General features: G+C 41.0%; 1 protein-coding gene across 1 annotated transcript; it reads left to right on the plus strand.

Annotated features, from left to right (window-relative positions):
* Positions 1–1,491: 1,491 nt before the first annotated feature.
* Zup1 (zinc finger containing ubiquitin peptidase 1) lies at positions 1,492–20,919 on the plus strand. The gene is made up of 10 exons (XM_051175526.1): positions 1,492–1,607; positions 2,842–3,437; positions 5,042–5,152; positions 6,712–6,833; positions 11,803–11,971; positions 13,984–14,172; positions 14,340–14,505; positions 16,158–16,309; positions 16,755–16,975; positions 20,695–20,919. Exons 2-10 carry the CDS (start codon positions 2,882–2,884, stop codon positions 20,740–20,742), a joined length of 1,734 nt encoding a protein of 577 aa, XP_051031483.1. The 5' UTR covers positions 1,492–1,607; positions 2,842–2,881; the 3' UTR covers positions 20,743–20,919.

Raw genomic sequence — 20,919 nt, forward strand, 5'->3', positions numbered from 1 at the left:
ACGATGCCACTCCCTATTTAAAAACTCCAGTAATTTCCTTAGAGGTCATAGTGCATCTAAGACTCTGCAGTTGTAAACTTACCCTGTAATACAGTGGTTCTCAACCTTCCTCGAGCTGCAGTCCTTCAGTTCCTAATACTGTGGTGATCCCCAACCACGAATTATTGCTACTTCATAACTGTAATTTTGCTATTGTTATGAATCATAATGTTAATAACTGTGTTTTCCAATAGTCTTAGGCCACCCTGTAAAAGGGTCCTTTGACCTCCCCCCCAATGGATGGAGGACTACAAGTTGAGAACCACTATTATAATCTCTTAGCACATTATGGTTTAGTCCCAAAGAATTCCTGTTGCTTCAATCTTAGTCTTCTCTCTCTTTCTTCCATTCTTTTCCCTTCCTTCCTTCCTTCCTTCCTTCCTTCCTTCCTTCCTTCCTTCCTTCCTTCCTTCCTTCCTTCCTTCCTTTTCTTGTTTGTTTTTCGAGACAGGGTTTCCCTATGTAGCTTTGGAGCCTGTCCTGGAACTTGCTCTGTAGATCAGGCTGGTCTCAAACTCACAGAGATCTGCCTGCCTCTGCCCCTTGAGTGCTGGGATTAAAGGCATGTGCCACCAACTCCCGGATTAGTTTTTAATCTTCTTTCTTGTTAGTTTACCTTTATTCAACAGGATGTGCTCCTCTCGTTAAACAGAACTCCCCTAGCATTTGTAACTCCGTAAGCAGACTTTGTAACATTAATACTTTCTAAAACGAGACTTTCTTACATCCGTAGCTTTATGAAGAGACTTCCTGACATTAGTACCTCTGTAACTCAGTTTTATTTTCTTTGCAACATGTATTTCTTTTTGTCTCTGCCTCACCAGAATGTCCTATATTTTGTGTATTTTAGTTCTCGGGACGCCTCCAGGTACAAGCAACACTTCTAGTGGGAACTGGGGGCGGGGGGGCGGGAAGTAACTACAAGGAGCAGGCAATTTTGTAACCTTGACAAAGGAACCTGCCTTGATTAGCCTGTACAGCATAATTTAGAGCCTGACACTAGACAACGAGTAAATAGGAACACGTGTTTGCCATAGGATCCGCGGTACGCATATACTCAGGTGGATTTCAAAACTCCCAGGACCTAGTTTTTCTTTTAGCAGATCTGGCGCGGCGGGAGGGTGGGAGGGACCAGGGATGCTCTAGCAAAGGATGCAAGCACTCATCCCAGGTCCCAGAATGCACCACAGCTCGGACGGCTCCGGAGAGGGGCATGCTGGGATCGCCTTCCCCGCATTGAGGAAGCGCAGTTGTGCATGCGGTACTGCGGAGCTCCCGGAGGCCCGGGCTCCCTCTTGGTTCGCGGCGGGGCAGAGCCCCGGGAGACCTGGCCCGCGGCGCCTGTGCGCGCTGTGCGGGGCGCTGCGGCGGGCGCGGGTGGCTCCCGTGCAGGGGAGGCGGCGGTGCAGCCGCGGGTCCCGGTCTCCAGGCCGCCTGGGCAGCAGGTCCGGTTCCCTGAGCCCGGGGAGGACGTTGGCGCAGAACTTTGTCGAATTCGGGCCTTAGCGCCTCCGCCACCGCGTACCCAGGCTAGCCCTTCGTCAGCCCTGGCCTAGCTCAAGCCCAGAGTATCCTTTCTCTGCTGTGCCCCAGCCCCTGGGAGAAACGAAACTGGGTGTCAGAGAACTAACTTTCTCCTAGAAACAGAAACTTATTTTCCTTCTATGGAAAGAAACGAGGGGGGAGGAAGTGTAGAGATTTTGGTAAAGATTAATTTAGATGAAGGGGATAGTTGCCGTCGTCTTTAATAAATTCGTGACAACTAGGTGATCGTCTAGTTAGGGAAGTGGTGGTGTGATTGCTTGAAAAGGTTTGTGTTTTTAAACACCTTCCTGTAAGTAGTCAGCGTTCCATCAGCCCGTCAAATCTAAAGTCTCTGAAGCCCTTGGATACTGAACTTCAGAGGGTCGAGCTGTCAGCTAACACAACTCAGCCGGTGTCTGTAACCTAGTTTCCTAGATAGATGCTGGAATTAAGTGCTGTTTTCTTACAGCCTCTCAGCTTTTGCCTGTGGGCTCTGCAATGTGTGTCATTTTCTACCTGTAGTGACCTGCCTGGTCCAGGGTTCCCATGCATGTGAAACGATACATGTAAACCGGTAGCCATAGACATATGTGAAGCTCTGAAGTGCCCCCTTATGCTACATGCAAGTAAACACGTCGACCAATTGTTTCCTTTTAACCTTATCTTGCTTGGACAACTAACTGAATATACTTTTTTAATTTACCTCTTGGACCAAACACTTTGAATTTTTGTTTTCTGTGATGGAGTCTCACAGTGCAGCCCTGACTGGTTGGCAACTATGTAGACCAGGCTGGCCTCCAGTTCATGGAGAGCCACCTGCCTCTGCCTTAGGTATTCATCGTCATGCCTTATTGAAATGTATTATTAGTTAATTTACTTTTTGTTTTATTGTTACCTTTGATATCTTGAAATTCAGGCACAGGATGAATAAATATTTAGAAATACAAGGCTAAACACAATTTATGCATGCCTCATGTATATCTTGCATTTTCATGTTTATAGATAGGTATATCTATATTTTCAGTGTACCTGTGTTTTGACTGTCATCCATCACATGAGATCAGGCATAGATGGACTTGTGACATCATGTCAGGGCTCAGAAGTTTGGAATTTTGGAGCATTTGGAGTTTGGATTTTTGGATCAGAGATGCTTAACCTGCATTGAGGCTTTGGTTGAGACTTAGAAATAGTGTGTATTTCAGGAGTGATAAGTACACCGAATATCCTTTGCTCCAAATCATTTCATGAAATGTGTTTTTCTTCAACTCTTATTTTCAGGCTTATAGTTTTGTGTGGTTTCTAGGTCCATGCCTTCACCATGCTTTCCTGTGACATATGTGGTGAAATGGTAACCTCAGAACCAGACATGAAGGCTCACCTAGTTGTTCACATGGAAAGCGAAGTTGTATGTCCATTTTGCAAGTTGTCAGGTATAAATTATGATGAGATGTGTTTTCATATTGAAACTGCTCATTTTGAGCAAAATACACCAGAAAGAAACTTGGAGAGGCTAAATGCGATACAGTATGAAAATCCAGACAGCAAGAATACCACTCGGCAGAGTACAACGGAGGTTAATTCAAGTATCCATTCAGCTTGTGCATTGAATTTTCCAAAACATCCAGCCCAACATCTTCCTAAAGATGGAACTTTAAAGCATGAAGCTCTTTGTGCAGGGAGCATAACTGAATCGAGAAAGTACTCGAAAAGCCCAGAAAAGCAGTTTGGATTGTCTGCGGTACAAGAATCAATTTATGAGACAACGTACAGTTCTCCTGAATGTCCATTTTGTGGAAAAACAGAAGGGCGTAGTCAAGATATGGAGATGCATGTGAAAACTAAGCATGCCAATCTCTTAGAAACTCCTTTAGAAGGTAAGCGTTACTCATTTAAACTGTAATAAAGACAGTTCTCAAAAACAAGTCTCAGCTTAATCCGTGGTATCAAGTTGGCTTGTCAGCTGTTAAAAATGTGCTTTTAAGTTTCAATTTCTGACATATTCAGTTGCTTTGAAAATATATTCTCAGTAGTAACCCTTGGCTTACACTGTTGTCCACCCACACCCTCTATATTCGTATACACTTAGTTTTGGTTTTCCTTTCTACTGTGCTTGTTTCAACCACAGATGTGAATATTTGGCGTTTCTTATTAGAGAGTAGTGAGAGAGATCTGTACTATCGTCATTCTCTCATTTTGTCTCTAGAACCAGAAAAGTCATTGTTCTTAAAAATCACATGTTGACCCATTGTGCCTTACTCACACCCTTTATACCAAAAATCCAATTCTTAGAGATTAGCTATCGCCATCCAGTGTCCTCATCCAAGGCTGACACGAGCACCCATAGTGTTTGAACAATATTCTAAAAGTAATACAAATATTAAATTTAAAATAACATAATTAGCCAGGCAGTGGTGGTGCGCGCCTTTAACCCCAGCACTGGGGAGGCAGAGGCAGGTGGATCTCTGTGAGTCTGGGGTCAGCCTGGTCTACAGAGTGAGTTCCAGGACAGTCCTGGCTGTTTCGAGACAGAAAAACCCTGCCTCAGAAAACATTTGGAAGTTAGGTCACCACGTGTGTCCCAGATACCAAGCTCGGGTCGTCAGGCTTGGTGGCTAGCACCTATATCCACTGACCCATCTCACTTGCAACTGTTGTGGGGTACAAATTTAAGATGTGTTGCATTCTTTTATGCTGTGGAACACTTACTTGGTTAATGATAAAAGACAGCTACTTTTGTTTGATTGATTAAGTAAAATTGACTTGGGGTCAGGAGACTCATTCAGGAACTAGCTGACAGGAAGTGGTAGGGCAGAACCATGTGTAGCTAGGGTTCTTAAGTGGAGGCTGAGCAGAAGGGCACTGTTTGAGGGGACACTTGAGCTAGGAGAGAAGGTTAGCTTGCTTACTTGCTACCCAGCATCTCTAAGCAAGCAGAATTTCACATCAATCCTTGCCTGAGTTCTAGAGAGGGATAGAGATCTAGGTAAAGTCACCTTTAGGAGCTGCAATAAGGCCATTGCTGGAGGAAACAATCCCTGCTTGGGGCCAAACAGCTACTGTTAGTTGCTGATTAGAACAGCAATTGCTTAAGGGGCAGCTACTGAACTTAATGAAAAACAACATGCCCCCAGAGAAGTAGCTTTTACATCCAACTGTAAGGTGTTTTTGTTTTTACAATAAGGTTAGAAAGTCTTTGTTTGTTTGTCTATTGAGGCAGGGTCTCCGTGTTTAGCCTTGGCTGGCCTGGAAATTGATGTGTGGGCCAGGCTGGCTTTAACTTACAGAAATCTGATTGCCTTTGCTCCTGAGTGCCATGATTAAAAGTGTGCACCACTACACCTGGTGACATGTTTAATGCTAACTGCAAAACCATTTTACTCGTATGATGAGGTTGTTTGGTTGTACACAGTCCTTGGCATGGGGTGAACAGTTTAAAAGTTCTACAAATTAAACAAGCTTTTCTATGTCTCTAATACAGACTGTCATCAACCACTCTATGACTGTCCCATGTGTGGGCTCGTCTGTACAAATTACCATATTCTCCAGGAACACGTGGACTTGCATTTAGATGAGAGCAGCTTTCAACAAGGTATGTTTATGTCTAAAAGTATCTTCATCTAGAACACACATTTCTTCTAGGTTAAGGATATGATGAAAAAAGTCATACTGTTTAAAAGTGAATCTGTTCTTTAAATAATCTGTGTGGCTGCACAGCTTTCCTTGAAGCCTTGCAGAGAAATAAAGGATAAACTGTCGAGACAGCATCCAAACCAAGGTTAGTCATCGTCATCGTGGGTTTTGCTTGACGTGTAGAGGCTACCCCACTTAACATAGTGCTTTTTGAAGTGTTTACCATTTTTAAAGCGTTTCTTGACAAGTCAGGGGCCGTTCTTTCATTGGTTTGAGGTAATGAAGCTAGCATTTAGCCAGCAAGATTTTTCCAACTGAGAAACTGCCACTTTACGGAAAAAAAAAAAAAAAAAAAAAAAAAAGAAGTGAATTTATGTGAATCTGTGAATCTTGTAACTATTGTGTGACAAAGCTTTTCGGGGGGAGGGGACACACACATGTCTGCTTACCCCAGATAGGGAACCTGTGACAGACCGAAGTACTGTTACGACCTACGTTCAGTTTGGTGAGTCCATGAGTTTTATTGTGGCTACTTACAGGCGTATGGGTGAGGAGTTACTTACAAGAGCAGACATGACAGGGTCTCACTGTGTAGCTCTGGCTGTCCTAGAACTCACCACATGTAAGATCAGGCTAGAACTCACAGAGTTCCACTTGCCTCTGACCTCCAAGTGCTAGGATTAAAGGCGTGCGCTACCATGTTAGGTCAATTTTATGGAGACATTTTCTCAATTGAGAGTCCGTCTTTGCAAATGACTCTTGCTTGTGTCAAGTTGACATAAAACCAGCTCCCACAGCTATCTTCCTTTGCGGAGGTAGTAAAGGGATACTGTGGAAGGGTAACCCTTTAAAGGCTGAATGTCTGCTAATTCTTACTTTATGAGTAGGCTTTGTATTGGTGCATATATTCTACAAACCAATGCAGATAGTCTCAGGGCATGCTAAAAAAAAAACCAGCTATAAGTTACATACCCAAGAATGTAAGGGAGAATCAAATAGGAGGCTTGGAAGAAAGAATATTCAGTTTTGGAATTAAATCATCAGGTTTGTGGATTATAGTGTCTCTGATTGTGTAATACCTAGAAGACTCCTTAACTATTCTAGGGTGTCTCTGTGGGTGTCTCCGAGGAAAACTCATGTGTATGTGGGCAAATTGAATAGAGAAAATCTCTATTCAGTGTGGACAGGTAGCATCCAGTTCAGCTAGGATTCTAGATAGACGAGCACAGTGGAGGAGGACAGACTCACTTTGGCTCTTCCTGCTGCTGCTCTTTGCCTTTAGACTCAGAGTAGGTGGTCTTTGGACTCTGGGACTCCTGTGAGCATCCCAAGCAGAAATCTTGAGCCTTTGACCTCAGACTGGGACCTATGTCCTTCACAAACTGGTGCTGGTATTTCCAACTTGTTTGTCTGAGTCTCACTACTGGTTTCTGTGTCTTTCTGGCTATCAGGAACTTTTCACTTGTGGCATTATATGACCCAATCCCCTAGTGATGATTGCTTGTTTCTCTCTAATAGGCATGGACAGAGTCCAGTGTTCTGGTGATCGAGAATTAGCTGAGCAGCTTCAGCAAGAAGAAGACAGGAAGAGGAAATCTGAGGAATCAAGGCAAGAGAGGGAAGAGTTCCAGAAGTTGCAGGTACAGTGATTAGTAACAGTTTTATTGAGTAGACTTCTTATTTCCCAGATATGCCTTTGAGATATTAACCATGTCTGGAGATACTGCTCTGCCATTAAAGGTTAAAGTTCACAGCCAAAAAGATTCCTACCTAGCCTGGCCACGTTAGGTAAAAACATTTTTATCTGTGTACTTTATAATTTGTTGTAGGGGGAACCCCAAAACACTTAAAAGTAGCTATTCTCCAAAGCTGAAGAGCTGATTGAGGAGTTAGGAGTCCTTGCTGCATTGGCAGAGAACTTGAGTTCATTTCCCAGCAGTTTAGAAATGCTTGTAATTTCAGCTCCAGGTGATCTCTTTCCATATTCCTACCTTCACAGTCTCTCTCTCTACACACACACACACACACACACACACACACACACACACACACACACACACACACACAGACAGAGCCATTCTTGACTATTCATGTGACACACACCTTTACTCCCAGCATTAAGGAGACAGAGGAAGGTGAATGGATCTTTTGAGTTTGAGGCCAACCTGGGACCCATCTCAAAACAAAACAAAACAAAACAAAACAAAACAAAAAAAAAAAAAAAAACAATGTAGCAATCTGTTTCAATACTGGAATAATCATTTCAGAATCTGTTTCAATATTGGAATAATCATTTCAGATATTTCAGATAAAATATGTGAAAATTTTCACAGAAAACACACACAGAGTTTTGTTGTTTTTATTTTTCTTTCTTTCCTGTGTTTAAATGAAGAATGAAAATATATTGTTTAGTGATTTGCCCTGGGTTAGAAAACTGTTAGGTAGAAAAGTATGCATGTAAAACTATGCAAATGACATGCAGATTGTAAAACTATACTGAGAACTGCCTGTCTAATTTAAAATTATTGTATATCTCTCCTTAGTTTTTCTTTTATTTTTGTTTTTTATTGTTTTGGGTTTTTGTTGTTGTTTGAGACAGAATTTCACTGTTTAGCTCTGACTGTCCTGGAACTCACTTTTTATACCTGGCTGGCCTTGAACTAATAGAGATCCACCTACCTCTGCCTCCCAAGTTCTGGGATTAAAGGCATGAGCCACCACTGACTGGAGAGTTGGCCCAGAGATGAAGAGCACTGGCTACCACTACTCTAGGTTTGGTACCCAACAAAACCCAGGTTTGGTTCCCAACACTCACATGGCAGCTCAAAATTTCAAACATTTTTATTTTATGAACATTCAGAAGTTAGTGTTTCATGATATTTAAGAGCACATTTTCCTTATGTGGATGTAGTATCTATTGGATTAAACTTGGATTTAAAACCTGAGGGTTTTTAATGCATTAAAAATTTTAGTACATGTTTCTCCTTTTTTATTTCTAATTTGTGAACTATGTATGGTTATTTGTACTGACAATGCTGTAGAGTTTTTAAATGTATGTGTTAATAGAACAGTGTAAATAAAAAGAGTTTATGAGTGAATAGATCTGAAAATGTCCCCAGATTTACATACGTCTGAAAACCACCTTTTTTTTCTCAGACGTCTTACACATGACTATTTCCCTTGGAATGTGTTTTGGAAGGTCTAATTTGGTATTCTTACCACCTCACAATTCACTAGTTATTCATTTATTTGTGAAACGTTTTTCGTATCAGAATTCAGACAAGTGAGAAAAATTGTTTTTCCTAAGTGTTCTTTGTGATATATATACCAGTTCTACAAGCACTGCAGTCGTAGTTATCTACAGACACAGTTTAAGGGAGGGATGGCTTATTTGAACTCACAGTTCCAGTCCATCATGGTGGGAAACACATGGAAAGGCCATTCACGTGACAGTGGGCCAGGAAGCTGATGGTATGACAGGAATCCTGCCTGCTCCTTGCCAGCCTCTTCTTGCCAGGGAAGCATGACTTCCCACATGTCCGCCACCTCCCCAGACAGCACCTTGTTCTGGGACACAGATATTCAAACCATGGCCTGTTGTTTGGTGTTTGAAATGCGACACCATAAAAAGGCCCAGTGCCCTTTGAATATCAACAGTAACAAAGTCTCTGACATTTAAAGAGGTTTGCCACTGTGTTAGTTACTTTCTGTGACCAGACCCTTGACAAGGAGCAACATAAAGGAGGGAGTGTTGGTTTGCCAGCCTGGGCAGATGTAACCTGTTACAGCGGGGAAGATGCAGGGGAATGGGAGGTAGCTGGTTACACTGCATCCACCCTTAAGGAAGCAACACCGTGGTTACAGGTCTCAGTTTACTTTGTCCTTTTCTTTCCGTCTGGAACCCCAGCCCCTGGGATGGTGCAATACACATTCAAAATGGGTCTTCCATAAGTCCATAAGCTCTCTCACATTCAGTCCAACCTCAAAAGTCCCCATAGTCTTTAATGGCAGCACTGTTCGAAAGTATGAAGTCTCTTATGACAACCAGGCATTGTCTTAACTGTAAATTCCTGTAACATTAAAAAAAAAAAAAAAAAAAAAAAAAAAAAAAAATCCATGCTGTTTCACAGTGCATTCTCTTTGACTTCCAAAGATCTCATAGTGTCTAATGCAGTACTGTTCAAAGGCATAAGTGCAGAGGGTTTTGTGAGGCTCATGCAGTCTTTTAACTGTAAGGCTCCATAATATTACAAAACAAGTGTCATGCTCCTACCATATGATGATACAGGGTGGATGTTCTGAATCCTAGCAGGAAGGACACAGCAAAAGAAATATCAGACCGAAGCAAAATGCAACCCAACAGACCATGCACCAAATCCTGCAGCTCTGTGTTAGGCATCTGGCACTTGGAGGGCTGGGGTAGCATTTCCTTTGGGCCATTTCACTCTGGGCCTACAGCTTTCCTCAGTGGCTGTCCATGCTTCTGTCATCTCCAGCATCCAAGGATCTTATCACAACTCATGCTTTACCGTCACAGCTTTACTCACTGACCTCTTGGGGCCTCCTTGCTGGGACTCTGCTGTGCAAGGACCCTGCCACACATTCATGGCCTCAATGGCTCCCTAGAACCATGGTCTAAGAGCCAATGAGTCTTTCATCGTTCATACCTGCAAAGTTAGTGTCTCTTTGACAGCACTCCAATTCTGTTACTTTCTTGCGATGACCCTTTGGAGCATAGTCGCATCTGACCATGGGGAAGACACTTTCCTACACAATAGTTTTCGCTTATGGAACTGGTCAGTGGCATTCTCAGCTTCTCCTTTCAGATGAATTGCCCCTTTCATTAGATGAAAGTCTTTAGTGGGTAAAATTAATGCTCCTTTCCTGATATTGCAGGGTACATTTCTCTCTTTTGTGCTTATCTCTTTAGGAGTTGTCTTAGTCACTATTCTGTTGCCGGGAAGAGACACCACACCAAGGCAACTCTTATAAAAGAAAGCATCTAATCTGGGGCCTTGTTTCCAGTTTCAGAGGTTTAGTCCGTTATCACGGTGGGGAGCATGGCAACAGGGAGGAAGACATCGTATTAAGATGGGAGCTGGGAATTCACCTTGCAGGTAAAGGAAAAGCCTCAAGGTGTTCCCCAGGCGACACACTGCCTTCAGCAAAGCCATGCCTACTCCAACAAGACTCAATGCCTCATCTTTCCCAAATGGTTCCGCTAACTGGAGACCAAGTCTTCCCACAGAGAGCCTGTAGGGACCACACAATAACTGCTGCCTTAAAAAATAAAATTATTTGTGGGTGTGAGTATACACATGCCATGGCAAGCCTGTGGAAGTTAGAGGAAACTTCTCCCAGCATGTGGGTCTCAGGGTTTGAGGTAATCAGGTTTCAGAAGCAAATGTCTTCACCCATAGAGCTATCTCACCCGGCAGCTGCTTTCATACCTGCTTTAACACTTTTCCTTACCACTTCATGTTTTCAGCTTTCTGGTCTACCTTGTGTTCTATTGTACATCTACATAAGGGATGTAAGCTGTAATCGTGATGCAGTCGGAATGCTATCTTGTCTCGAGTTTTTCTTACCAGTCTATTGCTTCTTATGCCTCAGTGAAGTTCTTAGGACACAAGCAGAATGAAGCCAAATTCTTTGCCAGAATGTATCCTGAATAGCTCTAGCCCAGTTTGCCTCTGAAACCTCCTGAGCCAGGCCTCCATTCTTTACATTGTTCCTGGCATTCTGGTCTTCCCACTCTATCAGAATGGCCCCTGCTTACAGTATTCTGGGGCTTTTTGAGCCTGAAGTTCCTAACTCTTCCACAGACTTCTCATAAACAGGTTCCAAATTCCTAAGAACTCTGTGGTCAAGTTTGCTACAGTAGAAGCCCACTCCTTGGTAAGCTTTCCTACACCTTACTTGCTGTTTTGATCAAATCAGTGACAAAAAGCACCTTAAGGAACTACAGTGTGAGGAAGGTACGACTGCCAGGAAGCAGGGACAGGTGAACGACCATCGCCTTTATTCAGTCTGTGAATAACACTATGGGATGGGGCCATATTTATGATGGATTCCTGTCTCTGTTAGCTTGATCTAGACTACCTCACAGACATACCCTAAAGTGTGTCTGTGGTCATTTTAAGTCACTTCAACCCTGGTAATCAAGATTAATCATAACAAAGGTGTAACTTGTAAGCTGTTTACATCTCAGGCAGTCTATACATTTGAGGCTCTCAGTCCATTTTGCAAAAACAGCTCATTTTCTCTGTAGCATGATTGAGTGATGTGTAGACTAAGTAGGCCTTCGCAGATTAGTGTTGGGATAAAATAGCAAGTTCCCGTAAGTTCCCATAACCAGCATTATCTTTAGAATTTTGCCTTTCACAGTACCTTTAGCAGAAAGATGGGTCTTTCGTTTCTATATTACAAGGAAAGCAACTAATTTTAAGAGCTACAGAAGCTCTTAAAATCTTTGCTTGTATGAAAAAGTCCATAAGCCAGACTATTTTCAATGTACATTTTCAAAAGTTAATAAATAAAAGTTGAAAGTTTCCATCTGGTTGAAGTATGGGGGCATAAAAATAAGTTACTTGTTTTCATGTTCAATAGCGGCAGTATGGTTTAGATAACTCTGGAGGATACAAGCAACAGCAGCTACGTCATCTGGAGCGTGAAGTCAATAGGGGAAGGGTGCTCCCATCCGAATTTCATAGCAGAAAAGCTGACATGATGGAATCAATAGCTATCGGTATTGATGATGGAAAAACAAAAACTTCTGGTGAGTGCTTACACTTCCAAGCTGTGGTTTTAATACTGCATATACCCCTGGAGTAATAGAAACACATGAATTTGATAAGCTTTTAGTTTGAGGTGAGAGTGTATGTTCACATATTCTTTGCAAAAATTTTAAAATGAAACTTCTATTTTTATAGTAAATAATTCACGCAAAATAATTTAGTTCTATTGTATTAACTAATAACAATGGAAATGAGTCTTTAGGGTTTTTTACACTTCTGTTGGCATTTGTTAATTGTATATAATATTGCTTCATTATGACATTTTCATACAGATATGTAATATATTTTGGTCACATTCACTACTGCCACCCCATTATCCTCTTTGTCCTCCAACCCCTCTTCTGTTATGGACACAACGTACAGTACTGAAGTTAATTAAAAACCCATAGGAACTGAACTCGTGTCTTACAAGAGTAGCAAGTGTTCTTTTCTGCTGAACCACCTCTCCAGCCCCATGGCAAATATTTTTGTTTTCTGTTGCTAGGTATACGAGTATCTATTAGAGCAATCATGATTTAATACCCATTTACATATTTACAGCCTTGTTATTTTTAGCATAGTTTAGCAAAAGGTAGCTTTTTAGGGAAAATATCTAAGGAAATTTAGGAATTAAAAAAAAAATCTGTGTTATAAGAAAAAATTTTCTTTAATGTGGTTTGGTTGTATGATGTCATTGCTAGAATATATGTTACCAGGAAATGAGGTATTTCTGTCTTACATGTGACAAGCATGCCATAGTATACTCAAATATATATTAGTTTATTCTTACAGGTTTCCCCTTTTCATTCTTGATTGTCTTAAATCTTCCTCTCATCTGAGTGGACATTTATCTTTCTGTTGCTAGAGTGCCTGCCCCATCCCACGTAAGAATGTTGGGTGCCACATCGTCATTTCTCCCCATGTGTGAACTTAATACTCAGCCACAAGTTATTTTCGTTGTTCTTTTTCTCGAATGTGGGTCTTGTTTTTATTCATTTATAACTAATTTCTGTTCTTAGTGGTAGAAGGCATATCTACAGCTGTTGTTTAAGTGACTGTTTTGATTTATTGGTTTTTTTTTTTCATTTGTCTCCCCAAAGACATGTTTCCATGTATTTCATTCAAATAAAATACATATAATGACTTTTTTTTTCATACCACATACCGTGAGAAAGCATGAACTACACAAAAGACGTCACTGCCCGTTAGCTTCAAGAGTTTTTAAAGAAGGCAAAATAGACACAAAGAACTGTAATGCTCTGCTGTGAGAAAGTGTGACTGGATAAGTAGGGTCGTGAAAGAAGTAACTGCTCTGGTTGTTTCTAAGAGACAGGAAAAAGGTAACTTGATGTTTGAACAATACAAGATTTTTAGGATCCTAAATGGAAGAAGAATATTCTAAAAGGAAGAAGCAGATGTAAATGTGTCTGAATACTTTGCTTATAACCAAATTCTAGCATCATAACCTAAAGCCATACTTCTAGGGATATCGTCATATTTATCTTTCTTTGCTTAGTGCTTCATCTTCTGTTATGTACACAAAGTACAGTATTGAAGTTAAATTAAAAACCCATAGGCAGAATATTTTATTGTTGGGTCACAAACAAGAAGAATGAAAACTGTGGCTTGAGCTTTACATGCTGTGGGTAAGTACGAACTACAGGCCGTCAGGAGATACAGACTTACTTAGGTGGGAGCAGATGGGCTGAGCAAGCTCCAGTGGTGCATGGAGCAGAGGGAAAGACAGGAAGAGAATTCGTTCTGTAAGGGTGCCTTTGTGTCCCCAGGCTTTGCAGTTGAAGAGCTTAAAGATGCAGACAACTCCAGTTCAATGCAGGGCGTACTATTGTAGTGTTCGAAAACTTGGGTTGGGGCCACAGTGAGGACACGAGCTAAGTTGTAAATGTGAGCTGGTAGGCTGTTTCTGTGGAACGTGAGGCTGATGCTAGTCATAAACAGCCATGTAATGGTGACAATCAATCTTCCCAACTATCCTAAATCTCTTCTATTTTAGGAATTATTGAAGCCCTCCATAGATATTACCAGAACACTGCCACAGATGTGAGGTGTGTGTGGCTCTCTGCAATGGTTGATCACTTTCATTCTTCTTATGGGGACAAAGGTTGGGGTTGTGGTTACAGAAATTTCCAGATGCTACTTTCATCATTACTGCAAAATGATGTGTATGGTGACTGCTTGAAAGGTAGGTAAAATACTATTATCATCTTTGATTATGATATACAGAGGGTTATCACCAATAAGTGTCTTAGAAACTCTTGTGGGTTCTTAGTAGAGGATATGTAACCATGTATTATTACTGCTCAGTGTATTAGTACCAGGCTTGTGACTTGTTTGCTTACATAATTCCAGGTATGTCAATTCCTTGTATTCCAAAAATTCAGTCCATGATTGAAGATGCATGGAAGGAAGGTTTTGATCCTCAGGGAGCCTGTCAACTTAATAACAGGTTACAGGGAACAAAGGCCTGGATTGGAGCCTGTGAGATTTATACGCTTCTGACTTCACTGAGAGTAAAGTATGTACCTGCAAACTCTACTTAATATCATTGTACTCATTTGCAAATTACTGGCCTAAAATTCAGTGTGACTAAAGTTAACTGTCTTAGCTATTTCCCCATGCCGTGATAAAATTTGCCGGCGAAGCAGCACCAGTGAGGAAGGGTTTATTTTGGCTTACGCTTCAAAGGATACAGTTCTTTGTGGTAGGGAATCGGGGAAGGTGTAGTGGCTGTCACATTGCGTCAGCAGTCAGGAAGCAAAGCATCCATAGGAAGAAACTGGGAGCCTGCTCTAAAGGTTAGTGCTCATCTTCAGGTGTAAGGGTTCAGGGCTCGCCTTCAGGGCTCAGCTCCTTCCACTTCCCGCTCCTAGTGTTTCTACAACTTTCCCAAATAGCACTGCCAGCTTAGCAGAGGACTAAGTCTACGGGAGCCTCCAAGGGGCATTTCATATCTAAACTGTGGCACAAACTGTTAACCGTTTTGAATATTTTTGAGATTTCACTGCCATGAGAGACTAGAATGCATTGTTTATGCTGGACTTTAAAATAACCAAGCTACGAAATGCTTTTGGTTATACTTTATAAAATTTTTAGTGTATATAGAAGTGAGCCTACTTCAACAGTCTCATTTATTCAAGCTGACTCCATTTAAAGAAAGTATACCACCATACTCTGGAGCCAAACAGGAGATATATGATGTAGAGATGTGAAGTCTCACACATTTTTCTGTGCCCTTCAACAGTATTGTCTGAAACTGGAATTGAGGAGAATTGAATGTATTCAGAATATTTTTATACTTATTTATTCATTTTTAGAATGCTTTTGATGTAAAGAGATGACTACTAGTGAGGATTAAAGTCAGAATTCAGATTCTTTTTTCTTTTAATAAAGATATACAAACGCTACTGATTGATTTTTTAAAATCTATTTCTGAGTTTACATTGTTATAAATTATCTGAGTAGAAAAAACCTTCAAGAAGTTAGTTTTCTTTAAAAAATAAAACCCTAAAACTTATTATTTTATTGTCTTTGTTATATATATACATGCATGTTTGTGTATATGTGCACATGAGTGTGAGCGCCTTTGGATCCCCTAGAGCTGGAGTTAACAGCCAATTGTGACCAATTGTGGGTCTGAGCTAAGCCCCTAATTTTGTACTATGCATGTGTTGGTGTGGCAGGAGGTCATAAGATAAATAATTGGAGTTACTCTCCTTCTACCTTGATGTGGGTCCCAGGGATTGAACTCAGGTCGCCAGGCTTGCATAGCAAACACTTTTACCCATTGAGCCTTCAGTTCTAGTTGGCCAGCAGGGATAGAGGCATTGGAATAAAAGGGAGTATGTCCCAGACTGTAGCACATGGGCTTTAAAAGTCCTGCATGGCCCTTATTTGCTGTGCAGGGAGACTTTATATTAGGAAGTCTTTGTAGCCTTTAGGTCATTCTTCGGCCTTACTGTGAGTGGTGATTTGAGTATTTTCCAGATGAAATGATGTTTTTTTTTTTTTCTATATAAAGGGTAAAAATTTACATTCACTTATTCCTCCATAGAGAAATAAATAATGGATATATAAATTTGTTCTGGAATAAGATTTTTATTTTTTGGTTAGGGTAACTCCATTTCTGAAAAAAAATTGTCTCTAAATTATCCTTTGTCAATTGTTTAGGTGCCGCATTATTGATTTCCATAAGTCAACTGGGCCTTCGGGTACACACCCTCGCTTATTTGAATGGATATTGAACTATTATTCTTCAGAGAGGGAAGGGAATTCAAAGGTTGTGTGTACATCTAAACCTCCTGTCTATCTCCAGCATCAGGGTTAGTAGATCACACGCATAACTGACGATTTTAAGATAGCAGATTGGCTATTGCTGAAGGACAGGTCAAGATTGTAATAGTAGAGGGGATGGGTGGGGGCTGTTGTGACTGACTGTCAGAGCTAATTGTCACTCTGGTATGTTCTTGAGTGACACGGCGCCTTGGAACCTTTGCCTTTTTGTGGTCTCTTTCTGGTTCACCTGCTCTCAACATTCATCCATTGCCTTTTTCCAGTCTTTGCTTGTCCCTTCGTTAAGCCTTTCTAGACTGCGCTTACTTAAAAGGGCAAGTGTGTGCGCCTGTGTGTGTGTGTGTGTGTGTGTGTGTGTGTGTGTGTGCACGCACGCGTGCACTAAACAGAAGCTCATACAGAGGCTATACATGTATATATAGTAATAACTGTGTATAGATGTGACGTATTAACTGTTATTTATACTTTGACTAGGTCACAGTCGAACAATTGTCGGAATTGAAGAAAGAAAAAACCGAACATTATGTTTACTAATATTTGATCCTGGATGTCCTTCCCGAGAAATGCAGAAGCTGTTAAAGCAGGACATAGAGGCTGGTAGTCTCAGGCAGCTACGGAAATCTGTGGGAAATCTAAAACATAAACAATACCAGATAGTAGCAGTAGAGGGCGTTCTTTCACCAGATGAGAAACTTGTAAGTGTCTCAGTATTGGGTGAAGTAGTTTAAATTTTTTAGTTAAAATCAGCATTCTTTCTTTTTATCTCCTCACAACCCATTCTATTGACTTTGATATCACTGAATTTCTAGAATGGCCACTTTTGAATTTATATGACACCTAAATATCTTTCAGTTGCTTAACTTCATAAAAAAATTTAATTTTATAATTTTAGTTGTTGATGTCAGGTAAGTGATCAATAACAATAATGTGGTTATAAAAACAATCTATAACCTAACTCAGGTGGTCTCACTGTTAATTAAATTGTGATGCTGAAGCTGTGTTTTTGTCTTTGACCTTCTGGTTATACTCAGTTCTAGAGTAACTCTTGCTTTATCCTTTATAGTTAGTGATGGATTCCAAATTATTGAAGAATTCCTAGGCATTAGAACCCCTCCACTGAGGTTGTAAGCTTCAGCCACATCACAGCACACCAAGCCTAGAACATGCATAAGGTTTTATTTTTAAATGCATTGGTGTGTGTGTGTATGCCTGGGATTGTTCATGGAGTGTCGCATTCATGCAAGCCAGAAGAAGACATTAGATCCCATGGAGCTGGAGTTACAGGTGGTTGTGGCCTGCTGGGCTGGGTTCTGGGGGAATTCGTTTGGGCCCCCTGCAAGAGCACGATGTCCTCATAACTGTTGAGCATGTTTCCAGTCTTAGGTCTGGAAATTTTATGAGGAAATTAAAAAGAGCACTTATTGAGTATCTGTTACAAGCATTTTCCCACCAGCCTGGTCCCAGAGCTGTGTCGGCCCCAAAATAACACACAGAGACACTATTACTTATAAAGCTGTTGGCCAATGGCTAGGGCTTCTTAATGGCTAGCTATGTCTTAGATATTAATCCATAATTACTAACATATGTATTTCTACATGGTCTTATCTTACTAAGAATGCCTGACTCATGTCCTCTCCTCCTGAGATCACATCAGGACTCCTACATTTCCCAGAATCCTCCACCTCTCCTAGTCCCACCTATCTTGCTTTATTCATTAGCCAATAAGAGAACCATATTTAAAGAGTGACCTCTTCCATCAAGTGTCTCCCATTTGTTTCCCTCTAAAGATGAGATAGAATATTTAAGAGGGACGTGAGAAAGAACAGGATCAAAGGGAAAGGGGGAATGTTTGAAACAGGAGCTGGCCAATCTCAGCTTCTTAGAAAGACAAGGATTGCTTACTAGGTTACTCAGTTTAACTATACTTTAAAAGATTTCTTTACAATGTCCTTAATCCCCAATTGCAGTCTTTTTAAACATCCTACTGCTAGTTTGTGCAGGTAAAGCTAGGGTTCGTTTCCGTTCTTGTTAAGGGTTCTGGTGCTTGCTTCTCAGTGCATAGTAACTTTTGAGAGTGTAGGGCTATCAGGTGTTGTCACAGGCTCCAGGTGAACAACATGTTAACTAGCTTCTCTGTTTGCAGTTTTGGAAGGTGGGTCACCGTTGCTGTTTGGGGTTGGGGGTTTGTTAGACCTTAGCTGTTCCTTTTAGAATTATAACTGTTCTGAGCACTTCGTGTATGGCAGCGCGCATGGCATCACTGTAAGGCAATGGTTACTGTTCCCATGTTATGAATGAGGACGCTTACAATGAGAGGTAAAGTCAGGCCTGCACTTCATCTGGCACTTGGCCCTGTGGAGCCTCTAGAAGGGATCCAGCCACCTTTCCAGCCCTAGTTCTGGTACTTTTAAGTAAGTTTTATTAAATTACTTTTAATATTTCCTACATATATGCAGTGCATTCTGATATTCTCATCGCCTTCACCCTTTTCTGCTTTCCACCCGGCCCTACCAGCCCACTCTGAGTTCTGACTTTTTTTTTCAAATGAAAAAAAATCATTTGAGGCAGATCTTACAGCGCATCTCTTTCTGACCTGACTCATTATATAGACCAGACTGGCCTCAAAAATCACACAGATCAGCCTGCCTTTGCTTCCCATGCGCTGAGATTAAAAGTATGCACCATTGTGTGTGTGTGTGTGTGTGTGTGTGTGTAGGTTAGAAGACAGCATTCAGAAGTTGTGCCTCTCTCGTTTTACCACGTGAGTCCTGGGCTTACACTCAGTTCATTAGGTTTGGCAGGAAGTACCATTGCCCACTGAGCCACCCACTGGCCTCATTGTTATGACAATGTTTGTGTGAGTGGCATATCAGAAGACTGCATTGGACTATGTCATTAGAGCCACTGTAGCTGGAGTTGTAGGGGCCGTGAGCTGCTCAGTAAGGGTGCTGGGAGCTGAGCTCTCATCATTTATAAGAACAGCGGTCTCAACCATGGAGCCATGTTTCTAGCACACTATTTTCATTTCTTAATTTTTTTTTTCTTTTCAACTTTTGAGGCAAGGTCTCATGTGGTCCAGCTGGTCTTGAACCCACTGTGCAGCCTAGGTTAACTGTGAACTATTGTCTTAGCTCAGTCTCCTGAGTGCTGGATTGCTGTATTTAATATTGTGCCTTTTCGCATCTTGATAATGGTTGTTAATTTACCTCACTACATTCTACATTCTTAGTTTTTTTTATTATGTTATCCCAGTACTCTGAATTTGATTTAACCTAGTTTGTTTAATGTGCTTTAGTTTGTAACCCAGATTTGGAAACCGCACAGACAATAAAAGTTTCCTTTTTTCTTTTGACATTTTACTAACTGTGTGAGAATTTACATATACATGTGTGTGTGCATGTGAGTGAATTATTTTGATCATGTTTCCTCCCTCTCTTCCCCCTAACTCTTCCAACTCCCACCACCAGTGCCCAGTATGTGCTTTTATTTTCTTTCCTTTTTTTGTTTTTTCTTTTCTTTATTCTTTTTCATAACCCACAGAATTTGTGCTGCTCATATATTCCTAGATAAGAGACCAGCCACTAGAGCATGGTCAGCCTGTCAGGAACTGTACCCTTACAGAAAACCAATCCTCCCTCACCCCAAAACCAAATATCAGTAGCTCTCCAGTCAGGGGTAAGACAGCTGGGATACTAACTCACAATAAATAAGGGTTTGCTGTTGTTGTTTTTGCTTTTGAGACAGTGTATTGCTCTGCCACCCTGGCTGTCCTGGAACTCACTCTTTAGACCAGGCGGGCCTTGAACTGACAGAGATCCACCTGCGTCTGCCTCCTGAGTAGTGGGATTTTTAGGAGCTGTGGGTAGGGGACTGATGAGCTAGCTGAGCTTCTCAAAGGTCCCTTGCTTAGCTCTGTCTCTTTCTCTTTGGTCCCTGGCCGTCTTTGCATTCCCTCCTGTCTATATGTCGCAGCATTTTACATTTGACACAGTCCATTTCGTTTCATTCTGTTTTGTCTTTATCTAGAAATTTCTTTATGGCTGGACTTTTAAAATATGTATTGCTGTTATTTTTTAAGTTTTAGGTCATAATTTTTCACTAGGGTTTTTCATTGTTATCTTGAAAAAAAAATCCAGGTTTATTTCCTGCATTAAAATGATAAGATACAGGGTTTATAAGATGGCTTGCCAGTAAGAGGTACTTGCTGCCAAGTTTGACAAACTGTAACCTCAGAGTCCACCTGTTATAAAGACAACTGACTTCACAGCTGTGCTCTGAGCTCCATGCATGCACACACGCATGCACACACGTGTGCACAGATAAAACAGATAAATGTAGCTAATTAAAAAAAAACAGCATATATAACTTCTAGATTGTAATTCCTAACTTAATTTCTTCTCAATTCTTTTTCCAGGCCAGGAAACAAGCTTCTCAAGTGTTTACAGCAGAGAAGATCCCGTGAATGAAATATTTTGGTGATTTTGTACTTATCCTTTTTTTCTGATATTGAACTCTGATAACACAGTTGAAGAATTTGATTTCACTTAAGTTCTTGATATAATATTTAAGTTATAAATGCCTGTTAAGTTATACTTCATTGTCTGATAATTAGTTGAATAAAATACCTCGTTTGCATTGT

This window comes from Phodopus roborovskii, unplaced genomic scaffold (assembly GCF_943737965.1).
Source record: "Phodopus roborovskii unplaced genomic scaffold, PHOROB, whole genome shotgun sequence".
Classification (NCBI taxonomy): Eukaryota; Metazoa; Chordata; class Mammalia; order Rodentia; family Cricetidae; genus Phodopus; species Phodopus roborovskii.

Excerpts from the sequence above, each read along its gene's own strand:
- Zup1 (XM_051175526.1), top strand. The coding sequence starts at position 2,882 with ATGCTTTCCTGTGACATATGTGGTGAAATGGTAACCTCAGAACCAGAC. Across the intron at positions 11,972-13,983 it reads TGGAAAAACAAAAACTTCTG|GAATTATTGAAGCCCTCCAT; the intron begins GTGAGTGCTTAC and ends CTTCTATTTTAG. Across the intron at positions 16,310-16,754 it reads TGTCTATCTCCAGCATCAGG|GTCACAGTCGAACAATTGTC; the intron begins GTTAGTAGATCA and ends TACTTTGACTAG.